Here is a 16,987-nt window from a genome sequence, read left to right on the forward strand (position 1 = left end):
AGAGTATACACCGCTTAAGAATACGCATTGAGCTTTACGGAACAACTATTGGATCGTAGCAGCTGTAATTTACAGAGAACGTGCCTATTTGATTAATTATCAATCTGTGTACATACAAAAGATAGTTGTGATCACTGCAGCGAAAGGAGATATATTAAATTTTGTAATTATGACTTTCTTATTGTATTTTCACGAAATCGATCGGTTTTTACATTAAATTGTTGCGAATCTTTGTGAATCTGTATCATTTATGTTGTGCGCATATATGTCATTGTTTTGTATTTATTGTACTTAATATCTGTAATAGTTTTTATTAAAAATAGTTATGTTAGAAGTAAAAAATGACACGATAACATAAAAGTACGCACATGAAAACAAATTGATTCAGCCCATAAAAAATACTGATAGATGTAGATGATGATACAGTTTACATATTTTGTAACAGTTTGTATTTGAATTTCAAATCCGGTAAAAATTAGATCTAATGCCAAAGCTGCTGACTTTGGACCCATAGATCGATTACTCTAGGATCGATAGTAGCTCAAAAAAACTTACTTATGTGAATTCTGCACGTAAAAAATACTTCAAGAATAATTTATAAAGATTTATATTCAAACGAAAATTAATACTTTTTTGTACCTTAATCAACATTATACAATAAGCGACATTTTTTTAATAGTGTCGTATTCTTGAGAATACATTTGCCCAAAGGAACGCACTATAAAAAAATATTTTTTTACTTATATTTTTATCTTTTCAATAAAATTAATCTCCTATGAAAATGAGTTTATATCAAATCGATATTTGACAAATTTTTAATTCAACCTATAAGGAGCATATAAGTAGCATTTTACTGCTTAAACACAGTTTCTTGTATAAGTTATATAGCATATAAAGGAAAAGTGTGTACTTCTTGGCAATCTTACCCTAAAAGCTACAGAAAATTGTAAAAACTTTCGATAATTTAAACAGATAGTTTGATTAATTTAAATTTTTTTTTTAATTTTGCTATTAAGAGAGAATTGTATAGATATATATTTTGATTACATCTCAAATGAAAATAAATATTTGTTAAAGTATCCCTGCAAAAAATAGACTACTAATCGAAAGAAGCTTACGCGCATGAGGACAATGGCGGTCGCGAATCTTCGCACGTTTCGTAGAGATCGGAGTGACGCAATTGGAAAGGTTCGCGAACATTGTCCGACGCGTTCTACAATTTTTTTTTTTCAAGAAAGTCCCATCGCGCTTCCCTGAAAATTGAGTTATAGTCCAGCATGGCATCTAACGTTGTCTCTTTGTGGTATCCGATCATCTACTCGCGATAATAGCAGAACAAAGGCAGGACGACGAATCAGGAAGCCACCGCCTTCTCGATGACGAAAGTCATTGTGTTAATTTCGCACAATCCTTATCTCTAATTCTCCGTTGGAACTTTTTTTATCTATTGTATTTCGATAGTCTCCTGGTTCGATCGACCCTCGTATAATGTTACATCATCTCGAATAATATTGGGAATCGTTGGCGATACTGACACAACGAAGTCGTACATCAAAAGAATATTAGTTGTGGCACTTTGAGAAACGTTATATCTATATATTACACATAAGCAACGTTGGTGATCGAGAATCCCTGCCGGAGAATTTTTATCTATCTTCGAATATAGACGATCTTAATATTTACGAGACCGTCTCTATTCATCATTGTTCTTTCTCCTTTTAACAGTATCTGTTGGTTCCATCCTGACTAGAAAATTCACGATCAATAAGATTGCTTAAGAGAACATCGATAACAGACGGCAGTTCGATTCGACAAATGGTCTCGCTGTCGAGATCATCGGAATCGAACCAAGGCCGTCCAGCGTAGCGAAATCCAGCGTCGATGCGGTATTGGATGATGAACTCTTCGCGATAAAACGTGATGCTACAACGTGATGCTACAAAGCAATGAATAATGACGGAACTGTTACGAAGCGCTCGTCGGGAGGGCTCTCGAGAGCCGCGTCCTGGACAGATCAGGCGGAAGTGGATCGTATGGCGTCGCATTGAAACCGACGTATCGATTGTTCTTTTTATGGAGAAATCCACCAGAGAACGGATCCGTTTTATAATAAATCACCCGTCTAATACCAAATGGATCGATGTAACCGAAAGAGCCGACTCTGTTGCCTTCAGGCTCCCTTTCCTCCTCATGATATTGCCTTCTTAAATAATACTGGAAACCATTCGCTGTGGTATGAGTGCCGTCATATGACGGGAAATCATCTCGAGAAACGCTTGGCGATTGATAGCTTGGCTTGAGGGAGGAACTTCCGATAGCAGTATCGTATGGAGCTTCGAGAATCTGAGTTGGTGGTCGAGCTGCGGATTCGCGATAATACGTAGCATGTGGTCGATGATAAACGTCCAGGCTCTGAAGTTCAGAAGGGTAGCCTGATCGACTAGAATAATAATTGTTTCTCGAAATCGGTCGGGGTCTGATAGTCGTCGGAGCGTAATAACCGGAAGTGATGTCGTTGCCAGACAGCGGCACGATAGCATTAGAATCTGGTCGTCTGTAATAAATAATTAAAAATTCTTACAGATTTTTAGTAGATTTTTAAGAAATTGATTTGCAATGAGTACATTTTAATCTTCCTCTCTAACGAGTTATATATTATAACATTATATAAATTGACTCTTTCTCTCTCTCTCTCTCTCTCTCTCTCTCTCTCTCTCTCTCTCTCTGATTTTCCGATATTAATTCTTTACCTGAAAGGATTCGGTGGCCTTTTGGGCCTGGCCAAGATTCCAGTTTGCGCTGGAGTCTTCTTTGCTTCCGCCAACGCGTCCTGAATAGGTCGATCCTTACCGACGTAAACCATTTTTGACCTAAAAGGATTCCAGCAATGTGAATTCGTCACTAAGTACTTAATTACTCTTGACTTCTAGTGATTTTAATTTTTAGACGTGTTTTGAATATTAATTTTATTCCTATATTAGTCAGATTACTTTAAAATTCGAAATCCCTCGTGGTCCGCGATGTAATCCTTCAGTCGTAAATATCCAAGAGGGTCTAGCCAACCTTCAGTGCCGATCACTGTACCATCAGCCAATCTCTTCTCTTTCCTATACTGACCGTTCGATGTTTGAAAGCGAAAAAATCTCTCCGGACCCTCATCAGTCTGAATGTGATACTGCGTATTGGGATTTAAGTTCCAGCCGCTTCTCTGGGCCTCAATTTCGTCCGCTGTTAAACACAGCGCCGACGCCTGTAATTGTAAGCTTATTTTAAATCGTTTTTCCGCGTCGCGAAAACCGCGTTAATAAATTACTTACTGCTTAATATAAAAATATTGTGCAAAAAAAAAAGATATCTTACTTGAATTCTAAAGTACCAGTTCAATGTATCTTAAACGTTAAATTATCGATTAACATCACAACTCTGTTATAAATAAAAGGTAGATGAAGAATCGATTAGAAATTAAAAGTACATAGAGGATGAATTTGCTTCTTGTTTTTATGTATTTTTAATTTTAAAATATATTACATACAAAAATCATTTTAAATAAACAATTTTTTTAATAAAATACGATAAAAAAGAATTTTTCTTGAAAATATTAAAAAGGAATTGAATATATCTAATATATATTACTATTACAAGAAATATAATTATTAATTTAATATAGTAATATCTCTTCGATCTCCCTTCATTGCAAAGTATGAAAGTCTACTAGTTATATGATGTGTTGATCAGCTGTCATCGAAAGTCCAGTTACGATCAAAAAGACATTGACGATCTACGAGCACGTATACTTTTAATTCGTTGTCGATTGATAACAAGAACGCGTTATGACAAAGAACGTGATTAGCTACGTGGAATGTTTCTTGGCAATTCTTTGAGATGTATACGACTACTTGTAGGCGCGGCACCGTATATTCCGTTTCAACGGTCGTAATCACTCCATTTAAAGTGTTACGACTCAAACACGACAAACGTTCCGCTTTGAGCATCACTTTGAATAATTCAAGCCTGAGACGACGTATTTTATTTCCTCTTTTTATAGCGCATTTGATAGTATTTTGTACTCCTCGTTATTAGCACATATCACCAACCCAACGGAAAGACGGTTTTGCAACCATTAAAAGCCGACTACAATGTCTGGAATTCCAGTTACATGAATTGAGGTTGTGGCTTTTGTGGGAAAATACTATTGAATATTGCACGCATAGGTATGATATGCTTTAAAAACTATATTTTATCTTATTCTTCTTTATTATTTTTATTGAGCTCAAGGACAATTATATATGTGGTAAAAAGGAATCTCCTTGCATCTAATTTTATACAGACTTGCGTGTATAGCAATAAATTGTGTCTTTTGATCGGAAGAAAAAATCTATCGATTATTGTAATAAATATGTTAACAGTGTTGAACAATTCTACTTTCGTACTACCCGTAACTTTTTAAACAATAATTAAAATAGTGCGCGTGTGTTATGTAAGATCACTATATTGTATTTGTAATAATCTTATTTGTATGTAATCGAATTCATGCGAGATTTCCATGCGAATGAAATTACGTTCTGCTCTTTTTCGTCATTGTTATAAAAAACTTGAGATTTGTAGGCTGATCTATGATTCATGATTACTCGTGCTTTTGAAATACATGGAAAGTCAGTAAAAAATAAAGTCGAAACATAACGAATTCTTATTTACGAGGCAATGTCCTCAATCTGGAAGTGTATTAGTGTGGTCGCTGTTTAGCCAAAATATAGTTCTATAATAATTCCGACTACGCAAGGAATGCGATGACTTCCATTGTGATATTATATAGCAGGGCATCATTGCGCGCAAGCACAGCGGTCACGTAAGAGATATATTTATCCCTTCTATCGCGGATTTTGCGTGGGATTGACCAAGATCACGAGGTCCGCCTCTCGTCTCGTCGGTCCATATTAAGAGATGCTGGACCAACTGAGCGTAAGGCTGATACATTGGTTTTACACGGCGAAAAATATTTTATAAAATATAATAATAATATTTATAGAAATAGAGAGAGTAACATTTGTAGGACGAAAAGTGTGAATAAAAAGAAACGAGATGTCTTCGTTAAATTAACAGATAAATCTTTCTTTAGAAAGATCTAAAAATGTAAAACATCCAATCCGATTTCTCAGCATGTACAAAGTATTAAAATAAAAATGAGAACGGATATGAGAATATTTTTAGATGCGCTACGTATTAAGGTACGGAAATTAAGTTTTCTTAAACCTTAAGTGATATACTCAGCTGTACGAATTACTTAGTGAATTAAGTTTTGTTTTATGTAGCACGACGTAAGATCAAGGTACAACTAACCTTGGATCTTACCACGTATCGTACATGCGCTTAATATCCATCATGTTGCTACATCTCTTTACCAGCAAGAATTCGCACTCTGCAGGATTGCTCTAGTATCCTTGAAACTGGTTCTATGGTAACACTATGTGTTATCGCTGCGGGGCACTTTGACTTGAAAAATGGCCATATTGTAGAAGTTGGACTCAATGTTAAGTTGATATCCTTGATACATAAATCTGCCTCATAATCTCACGCGACTTTGTTTCTGCATATAAAAGATGTTCGTTAAAATCTAAGCATTTTTTATCTACATAAAGCTGATGGTATAACGCCATGTATTTATAGACGTGAACTCTTTAAACAATATATTATACTAATTTTATCAATCTACGATTACATCGCTATACATGCCAATGCTTTTTTATGTACTTTACTCTATGGAATTCAAGATATTAAACAGTGGATGAAAATACTCGTCATATGTCTGTATTCTGTATATGTAGTTAGCCTGCAGTTGTATAGATTACGAGAAAAGTCATTATGAAAAGTAAACTCTATGATATAATATTTCGTATCTATAACTTTAATGTAGGATAGTTTTTCTGTTTTTTTTTTCTTTTCTTTTTTGACACATTCACAATCCACTTTGTTCTTAAGAGAAACGCTGGACATTTTTCCTCATTCTATCTCTATCAAAATTATAATACTCGCAAATAAGTATTAATTTCCTCTCGAGCGAACACTTTTCTTCTTTAACGTCAAAGCGAAAGATAGGCACTTATTATCAGTCATCTTCGATCAACATGAAAGACACTGATAGATTGCTTAGTTTTGCAAATGCAGAATTTTATAAGAAAATGACGTAAAATACGTATGTGTTATTCCTGTGTGTATGTATGTAATGTAATAACGTGTTATTATATATTCATTATCAAAGACAATAATTTTAAGCATAGGTTAAAATCAATTGTTTCTATAAACGTTAATTAATTGAAGATTAACTGATTTTTCTTTTTTTTTTTAACTGGAAACTCAGTGAAAGTAATTAAATATTTCATGAGAAAGTAATTAAATATTTTAAGACAAGAGCAATGGAGTACCCTCGCTCAAACCTTACAGCAGTAAAAGAGTTATTCTGCAGATAACAATTGCGAATTCAAGTTGGGACCATAAGTAACCAAGACAGGGAATAAATTGTGTTATGTATTAAGGATTTAACAGAAATTTCTCATTCTCGTCGTAACGCATAATTCTCAGGAGCTTCGGAGTCTTAACGCGTTTATAACTACGCCTCGCATCAATTTTCCATCCTCTCGCCAAGGAAAGCCATCGTTTTGGCCGGCGGTTTTGTACGAGGTCGTCCAAGCCACGCGATTAACTCACTAAATTATCATTGCATCGTCCATTGTCCGTCGGTCGACTCCCGTCGGTCACGGTGATTTCACCTTTGCACAGGAGCCGCCGCGGCTCCTTTCGCTCGCTTCCGCCGCGCCGCGCCGCGCCGTTCTCCATGCATCCTCTCTTGCGATCTCCTCTCTCATTAAACACCCACGTTTCGCGCGGTTCTCACGTGCCCGATCACGTGATATAATCGAGGATTGTAATGAAATTGCGCGCCCGGGAAATTGGCGACATTGGTAGCTGACAAAGAATTCGGTGTTTACAGGAAAAGGATATTGTTATGCTAATTACAGACGTAATTAGTTGGTAGAGAGAAGAAATTAACAAGATTCTTGATCAATCGCTCTATGAGATTCATCTTATTGTTAAACAATTAAGTTGGCACACATTCGTATCGCTTAATCATTAAATTTCCGAAACTTATGCATACGATGCTAGTCTCAGCATGAATAATACAAATATGCGTAAAAAAATATATGATGTATTTAAATCAGACTTGTGACAAGAATAAAATGAATGGAGAAGCTAATTAAATAACAAAATGCTGTAGTTTGAATCCTGTACTTTTTATCTCTTATCTATTAATCTGTTACGCAGTATTATCATTCTCGAAGAATAAATGTGCTTTCTGTGTGTGAATAAATTTCTTTCATGTTTGCGAATAGAATTACTCAACTGTTTTTTAAATAACATTTTTCGTTTATTTAATATTATTAAAAATTTCAAATATGTATTATTTCTTGACACACGTATTATTGTCTACAAGAATTATCTGCATCTCTAAACTAAAGTAATGCTTGAAGATTGTAACATACCGCACGCGAAGGCTAGCATCATCGTCGGTGGCATCTTGCGGTGATCCAACCACGTCGCATACAATCGTGGTACTTATTATGGATCATAATTGCAGATGGTGTCGCATGAAGAAGACACGTGATAAATGCGCGATCTCGTTTGCGATCTCACTTGGTATTTGAGGAGCGTCGGCGTTTCATGAACACGTCGCGACCTTCACACGAACACGTGCTAATTGATATTCAGAGCGCATGTTATATTAATTACCTTCGCGTAGCTTCGTCCCGATATTTACTACAAGAGGATCAGTTTTTATTTCTAATTCTTTTCAAACGCAAATGCCTTGTGTACCAGATGCTTCCCTTTCGATTTAGTAATCGTACTCTTCGTGCATGCAAAATTAGTAATACGTATTCTAAACTGCCACTTTGATAGTCAAAGTTGTTTCATGTTACTATTTTACTTTCACATTATTTCTTCTCGATATTTACATTCAACGCTTAAAGATCGGTGCGCGCTTCTAACTCTATTCAAACGCAAAGGCATATTAGATATTTATTTCGTGATTTTTTAATAATTATGCGAAACTAGAAACAATCTACTTTAAGTTTTAGTTCTTTAACATTCTTTAATAGTTTAGTTTATTTAAATACTAACGTTAAATAATAATATTAATTAATTCCAATTAATCAAATAGTATCGTAAAATATACGCTGTACATAAGAACAATTCACAATAATGAGAATAAACGCTATACGAATAAATTTGTTTTATAATTATTGCATTAAGAAATCATTATACTTGGGAAACAATTTTTTTATCGTGCTAATTATATTGCAATTAATGTGTAAGGCTAATATTTAAGATTTTATTTTCTCACAGCCTTTTAATTAATATCTATTAGCAACAAAAATTATAAGGAAAATCCATTCTCTTATTTCTTGACTTATTTCTTCACTTTCCTTAACTTAAAAAAATATATAGTCTTTACGTTTTGTTCTCAGAAAATTCAATTGTTTTTCCAAACAGATAGTAACAATCCATTGTTTTGCATCAATCACACATTTAAACATTATTATTTCTCTCTCTCTCTCTCTCTCTCTCTCTCTCTCTCTCTCTCTCTCTTTTAAAAAAATTCTTATATTGAATGAATAATACTTAAAACCTAACAACCACGTATAGTATCAAAAGTACTGATCCTTTTGATTGTATCTTTTTGAGTGAATTTGGCTGTATTGATAGTCACGCACGTGCTATACTACTCGATAGTATGGAGAGAGAGGCGTCCTCCTCTGTTATACTTCCATTCACGCCATCTTCACGGTACCGCGCGTTCGTGCATCGAACTCTTCAGAATAGAATAGGAGTCGGTGCCTCTCACGAATGCATCCTCGGCATCAACTTTCATGAGCACCTTCCACAAATCATGCCGGTGTCAGTTTCGATCGAACGATGATGTGAATATATGCGTGATAAATTGTATTCGACGAGTGTACGGAACAATCAGCTGCTTTGCCGGCACGCAAATGCAGTTACGTAAATTATCTCAAGCCGCCACCGTTGAATATATGTAAAATATACTCTTCTTTAATAGACTTAAACACCTTCAGTTCGTAACAATTTAATTAAAGCTATCATTTAATTAAAGCTGTAATTATTGTATGCAAAATGTGAGTCTAACTTTGTACCTAAATTATCCTAAGACTATTCGTCTTATACGTATGTACATAAATCATCTTCCTAAATTCTTCAAAATTTGTCAGATAAGTCACAAGTCAAGGAATAAGAATGGGTTTTCCTTATAATCTTCGTTGCTAGTGGATATTAATTAAAAAGCTATAAGAAAATAAGACCTTATATATTGTAAAATATTAATTTTAGACATTAATTATAATGCAGTTTTAACTTTATTATTTTTTTCAGATCTTAATGTAGCTCTACCAGCTAGTATCTATACTTTTAACAATCATGTGTAAATTCTTTCGATTTGCATCCTTATTAAATTAAAATTGAGTTTATTTTTATTATATTAAGTATCTGTAATCTTTTTGCGCAAACATCCGGTTTCGTTACCAATGTCAATACTGCTTTATGAAGTTCATCATTGTAAGTATGAAAATAGTAAGATTATGTAACGTAATTGTTTTGCCGATCATTTACTAGTTATTATTAGAAAACTTAAGAAACAGTAATCATCAATTCGCGATTGGTATTTTACTAATTCGAGGATCTTGAAGTGACATCAACGTAGAATGCCAATGTCAATGTCAATTTGCTAATCTAATACTTGCAAACCCATAAAAAGATCAATAATCACTTGTTGAATTGAAAATATTTTCATCCGTATCTATATCAATGTAAAATTTACCTTGATTAATTTTACTTATAATTTATTTACTAACTTAATCCAGACATATATGTAGGTATGCGCGAATAAGAAAAAAAAAAACAGTGCATATAAAAATTATTTTGTGATATCAGATTAATCTTTCTTAAGCTTTTCTCCGCTAAATGTGCTGTGTTGTATTAATAATTTATCTTTACATTAGTCGTGATTATGCATATGTATTACATACTCATAAATCCTACCGTCAAAAGATTGAGACAAAGACATGCTCGCAAAATGATGGTCATGGTGGTGCTTCATGAGGTTGCAATATGCGTTCTTCGAGTTTCCTCTTCGTTGTTCTTTTTTTGCAGCGATCGCCGCGTTAAAACGTTCCTTTACGTCTCTCAAGCAAAACTCACCTATTTACATACATTCAGTCTCCATTGCGATAACTGCACGAAAAAATTTTCTCGATCAAAATAATCGAAATCTAGAATCCACATATATTTTTTTATCTTCTTATAATAATGTAGATAATAAGATGTATTGATGTAGATTCTCCATGAGAAAAGAAAAGCGTGCAAGATCGCGACATTTATAAAAATTCACGATCGTCGAGAAGAAGAGAGAAAGAAAGAGAAAGGAGAAAATCACCCACTTTCGCGGACCGGATGGAACTACAGAAGAAAAGAAACGGAAGAGGAACGCAGTCATCAACAGCGTCGATGTCGTCGAGGCGGACTGAGAGGACGCGATACTGTGACTGAGAACCGGCGATGTGTCCCTGCATTTCCAGATCCGCTGTACACGACGGATCTACGCTCCTTTCTTCGCGACCATCCCCCTCCATGTAAGAGCCGTATGACGGTTTTTCCCATCTAAGACCGCGCTCGCCCACCATCACGAGTACTCTACATTCACATGACGCGTGAACGAGCTTGAAATTATTAATTTGTAGCACGCGTAATCGTTGCACGTGCCACTCGTGATCTTGCGACGGATTCTCTCGTTTTGAGTTCAGACATGCATCGTGAGTTTAGATTCTCACCCCGGAAGTGTCAAGCCGGAAACACAATGAAGAACAGGAAATAACAAATTGACCTATTAGAGACCATGTACAATATATTAGAATGAATTTTTGATTGAAATTTCTTATTCCTTATTCCTATTGCCTGTACTTTTCATTGTGCTTCCGGTTTCATTCAGACGTATCACTCCTTCATCATCTTTATTGTTAGAACAGAAATAACATGATACTCGAGGAATATTTGGAATACATCCTCAGATGACGTAAAGGGGTCGTACGTATATGTACAAATTTTTTATATTAGATATATTGTATAATCTATTGATTTTATTGTTTTTAATTTGCGCTGCCTGAAACATGTTTTTTTTAAATAGATACAGATTTTTTAGATACGTTTTTTTAATAATAATAAGTCCAATAATATTAAGTTCACGTTTGGTGTATATATAGTTAATTTATTAAAATCCTGGACAAAATTGAATACGGAACTTGTCATAGTCAATTTAAGAATTATTTTTTTATGTAATTGTAAATCCTGTGGTGTTTGTCCTACACATTTATATAATAACAGTTTTTTTAATTTAAAATTTTGTAGTCAGAGATACAAACTCAAAGCGAATATTAGTATTAAAAAACATACTTTCTTATGAGGTTGGAACTTTCAGACACCTTTAATTTTCGTAGATTTCTTCAACATGAATTATGTTATTTAAATTTAAATATTACAAATATTCTTCCTTTCAATATTTTTAATAATTTTTTACGATCACAATCTATTTATTTAAAAAAACCACATAATACTGAACCTTACAGATTAGAAAGAAAGTTTAGATAGTTATTAGATAATAAAGAATATTATGAGTGGAGGAATATAAACGATATTAAATATTACTTCGTGACTAATAAATGTACAGAACCTGCGAATAACACTGCTAATTTATATACTCGTAAAAAATTTGTTTTCTATAATCCTAATTTGAATGATATTGATGAATTGATTGAAATTTAATTGCTTCTGATTATAAAGATATTACATATAAAATTACCGAGACAAATGATAATTGGTTCAAAAATCTCAGCAGTACTTCAATATCTAAAGAAATACAGTCATTATTGCAATTAGATGAAAATTTTTGCCTTCCTAATTATAATATAATGAATACTACTATTGACTTTGTTAAACACATTGAATATAATTTTATGAGACTTAAAATCCCTAAAATTATTGAAATGAGAAATAAAATATTTCCGTTATTAAAAAAACATAAAGCATATTTCTAAACGTACCAATATTGAAAATAACATTCTGTCTCTCCTTGTATTAATAAAAACTTTTTTAAACGACAATCCTAACATTATTTTCACATGAGTGGACAAAGGCAATGTAATTGTGGCACTAGATAAACATGAATATACACATAAAATGGAATTGTTATTCGCAGACTCTAATACCTATAAAAATTTAAGACCTAATTCAGTAAATAAAATTATTACTCAATCAAAATAATTATTGAAGGGTTGGAAGTATTACGGATACCTTACGGACTATAATTATAACAATTTAAATTGTACCACACTAATTTTATCACTTATGGTTTACCTAAAATCCACAAAATTGGATGTCCATTGAGAGAGTTTCAGTTTCAGCGATTGAAAGTCCATTCCATAATTTAGCACCTTTCCTACATAAGATTATTAATAAGAGTTTACCTCCAGCAAACAGCTCTACAATTAATAGCTATTTTTTGACTAAAAAAAATCTTAAATTTGACAATTTTCGCTGAAGTCTCTCTTTTATCTTTGGACGTAATATCACTCTTTACTAACGTACTAATAGATCTAGTTCCTGATGGAATATCCAATAGATAGTACCTTATAGAAAAAAATACTTGAGACATCTCAAAAATGGAATTTTTTAAAGCACTAAAATTAGTTGTGAATTCCATTTTTTTTATGTTCAATGACAAATTTTACAGACAAATCTTTGGTTTATCCATGGGCTCTCCACTATCTCCTATACTTGCTGATTTAGTCATGCAGGACTTAGAGTTAGTTTCGTTAAATAAACTTTCTGTGACACTACTGTTTTATGTAAGATATATTGATGATATTGCTTTAGTTGTTGACAATGCTCATATATTGATGAGATTCTTATTAAATTCTTACTACCCAAGACTACAATTTACAATGAAAATTTATGGAGATTCATTAAATTTCTTGGACATTTGCTTGATAAAAAAAGAGGAGACTCTTATCTTTTATTCGTATCGTAAACCTATTTTCAGGTCATTTTCTTAATTATTTCTCATTGCATCCTCTCTGTCAAAAAATTGGTACGATTATTGGGGGGGGTTTGATCGATAGAATTTTAATACTTTCTCATCCAAGTTTTCATAAAAAAAATTTTGACTTAGTTATAAAAATTCTTCCGAATAATGGTTATCCTCTAAGTTTGATATTTTCAACTATCAAAAAAAAAAGACTTTACAAAAAATTTAATCTCTTTAATCGTGCTGATGATTTTGTTATTGATAAACAATTGACAACCAAAGAAGATATCAATAATAAAAAATTTTTCTGTATATCATTTATTCCTAATATTTTCACAAAAATTAGTATGCTCTTAAAAAATGTACCATTTTTACGTGGCTTATAGAGGCATAAATAAATTCAATAGATTTATTAAAGTTCAAACCCTTTTGGGTCGGTCCGTTTTAAAACAAAAAATATTTTTCTTTTTAGTTAACTTAGTAATTTAATGACCAAGATTAACTCGGATATCACCATCACGTTTTTCTCGCTTTTTATGTTATTAGTTTATACTCGTATGCGCTATCATTATGTAATTTTGTTAATATATTTTTTTATACTGAAGAGAACCTTGACCATAGGTCGAAACGTATACGTTTACGTTTAATAATTCACTTTGAATAAATGGTATTAAAATACACAATAATAACCAGTGTCGGCTCAAATTGGCACTTTATTTATTATTTTTTAAATTAGGTATTATCTAAGCCTAATTCTAAGAACACAATATTGTTTATTCATGTAATCCTTAGTTCAAACCAAGGTTATTTTATACGTACAAAATATAAAAAACTTGCATAAAGCAAATATTGTTGCGAATCGACATTAGAAGCCGATAACAAAACGATAATTTTTCAACTTTTTTTCATTTTTAACATAAAGTTGACCGGTTTGGACTACATTATCGCTTATACTTTAATTGGAGAAAGATTTTTAAATTTATACACATAAAAAGGTAGTTAGAAAAATATATATATTTGAAAATAAGATAAATATGACTTTAGAATCCTCTTTGTTTCGCATAATTAATAATTGTTTATATCCATATATAATCACCAGTTATAAAAAGCACGCGATCTTCGAGAGCAACATATTGAGGAAGCTATAAACGCTAGGAAATTACATTGTGAGAGTCATAACTATCTTCGAGCAATGCAAAAGACTGAGGTCTGATGAGATAATCAAGGTGTATATATGGAAAACCGTCATCCTTGATGCATAATCGATATTACCAAGTAATACCAGCATATCTCTTAAAATGTAGACAATAAATGTTTGATTATCTTAAATCTGATTTGACTGAGAATAATATTAATTTACAGTAAAGAATTATTTCGAACCTAGATGTTCTTTATTGATTTTTAAATGTTATAAACGATAATTTTTTTCCAAAAATATAATTTTTAACGATATTTTACATTTTTTTATAAAGAAATTAACATTATCTTGAATTTAAAAGTTATGCGTTTCGCGGGTTTTCTCCGTGTCCAGATCCATTCTTGAAATGTCAAGCATTGCTTTTGCAAACGCATAACTTTTATATAGAAAGCACCCGTGGAAGCTTCAAGAATATTATCTTGAATTATCTTTAATTAAAAATCGTAAATGTATTGTTCATTTTCTATAAAATGCATGTTCTTTTTATTTTAATATCTGAATACTTTTTAGTCATATTATAAAGAATTCATGAATACAAGATTTTTCCAAAGTAATAAATTTTCTGCTTATGATGATGAAGTCATATACAATTTCTAATTTACGACTATTACACACACAGTTATACAAATTTTATGTGAAATATTTTTTATATAAGATATATACTCAATATATATGTGTATACATATATTTAATTGATTAAATTTCGGGAGCGTGTAGAGAATCGATAAATAAAAAAAAAAGATTTTAGAAAAGTCACCTTTAAGATATGTTCGTTGTTGCTTCGTTTTGCATAAAATCGCAAAAAACGTAACATTCGGAATATTATTATTTTAAAGCGGAATATTATTGTTATTCTATACGATTTTAGTGATAATGCTCCAGAGGCAGTACGCAAGTATTGGCGCCGATTTCCAAAAAGGAGAAAAGTGTTGGATCGGCGATATGAATAATACATTCATGACTTTCAAAATTTCAAAATAACCCTTTCAAATTAACCCTTTTAACAAAAAATGTTAAATAACACAAAAAGTTTTTTTTTTATATATTAAACTTTTATTATTTCAAAAAAACGCGTGCTAATAAAATTTAATTTTTCAGCATTCAAAAATTTACAAGAAATATCTTGTCTAGTTCTAGTCTAAAGTAATTAAAAAAACCTTTTTTGTAAAGTAGAGAGAGAGAGAATAATACAATATAAGGCAATTCAGCAAAAAATTTTTAATTTTAAAATAAAAAATGCATATATTTTGTAATAATTTCAACTATTTAAAAATTAATATAAAAGATAATATTAAAATAATTTTTACGTAGTTTTTTAAAGATTTATTTATAAATCACGAATGAGACTATCCTTTTCATGAATATATAAATCCTAATTACACTTCAATTCTAACTCTCAATTATAATTCTCAAAAGAGATTAACATTCAGTGCTAGATTCAGATTCCCACTTGAGAGTCACCTATTACTCCATTTTCTTGTTGTTTATCGAACGTTAAAAATAGGATGATATGACACTCAGAGAGCACCCGGGTGGGAATCTACGCCCCAGAAGACGTCAATCAATGGAGGAAATTTTGTGCGTGTGCGCGCACGCACATGCTTTTTCCAATGTTAATGATTAAATTACGAGTTTCACACAGATTTTTTGAATCAATTTGCATTTGCGAAACCAAAGAAAAATTCCGACTTGCCGCTTTTAATATTACGTTAGATTTTCACAATATGCATCCTTGATACAGCGTTCCCAGGATCTCGACAACAGTAGCCGGAAGAAACGTTGCAACTTTATATCATCTCGTACATTTGCGTCATCTTCGGGTCAGGCAATCAACATTCCGTAATCGTTCGCATTACTCATAATCATCTGATGAAACGAACGCCGCCAATGTGACATTCGGATCCTTTCAGTCACCGGAAGAATTTGTCATTTGCGTAAAAAATTGTCTTGTCTCTAATCTCGCGTCACTAGCTCAACACACATTGACAAATGGTGATGTGTCATATCTCTTCTTCATAGAAATAATATGCATATAAGCTTGGGAATAGCAGAATCATGTTTTTGATTCATACTTTTCTATTTTGTAATATATTATGAAACAGAGAACTATTTAATAAATCCATTAATCAAGTATATTGAAAAGTTATATTCACATAAGAGTAACGCCTTATCATTTTTATCTATAAAAATATGATATCATTAGTTAATAATTATTCAATAATTCTAACAGTTAATAATAACTTCATTTTCAAGTTTCAACATGCCAGCGAGAGTTCCTGGCAAATTACTAACTTTGATATAAATTTTATTATCTACTACGCGACATCACTTTTTCAAATTTTCTTATTATACGAGTATGTGTATACTTTTTAAGTGGAATTTAAAGATTTTTTAAAATAAAATACACAACACATATATACAGCCCCTGTGTGTGTTCATGCGTGTATACTCCGCACCCATAAATACAGTTCCGTTGTAACGATATGCTTTTTCAGCTAATAAATATCAAACGGATCCTTCTCGGTCGAGAAAGCGTGTAGTTTGCAAAAACAGCTAAAAGTAGACGTTATCGCGACGTGCGGGCGCGGGAATTGCACACGCATAAGAGAGAGAGAGAGAGAGAGAGAGAGAGAGAGAGAGAGAGAGAG

The 16,987-nt window shown here is 32.4% G+C and overlaps 1 protein-coding gene across 5 annotated transcripts in view; it reads right to left on the reverse strand.

The window, feature by feature from the left end:
• Positions 1-1,021: 1,021 nt before the first annotated feature.
• Positions 1,022-16,987, reverse strand: part of LOC108747144 — an 18,990-nt gene continuing 3,024 nt past the window's right edge. The window contains exons 1-5 of one of the 5 annotated variants that reach the window (XM_018484418.1): positions 10,503-10,606; positions 10,105-10,296; positions 2,991-3,250; positions 2,751-2,870; positions 1,022-2,554 (exon numbers count right to left, since the gene is read on the reverse strand). In XM_018484418.1, the coding sequence (XP_018339920.1) occupies positions 1,966-2,554; positions 2,751-2,870; positions 2,991-3,250; positions 10,105-10,149 (1,014 nt within the window). In that variant the 5' untranslated portion in view covers positions 10,150-10,296; positions 10,503-10,606 and the 3' untranslated portion in view covers positions 1,022-1,965. The other 4 variants (XM_018484419.1, XM_018484420.1, XM_018484417.1 and 1 more) reach the window with 4 other exon arrangements.

This window comes from Trachymyrmex septentrionalis, unplaced genomic scaffold (assembly GCF_001594115.1).
Source record: "Trachymyrmex septentrionalis isolate Tsep2-gDNA-1 unplaced genomic scaffold, Tsep1.0 scaffold195, whole genome shotgun sequence".
NCBI classification, from domain to species: Eukaryota; Metazoa; Arthropoda; class Insecta; order Hymenoptera; family Formicidae; genus Trachymyrmex; species Trachymyrmex septentrionalis.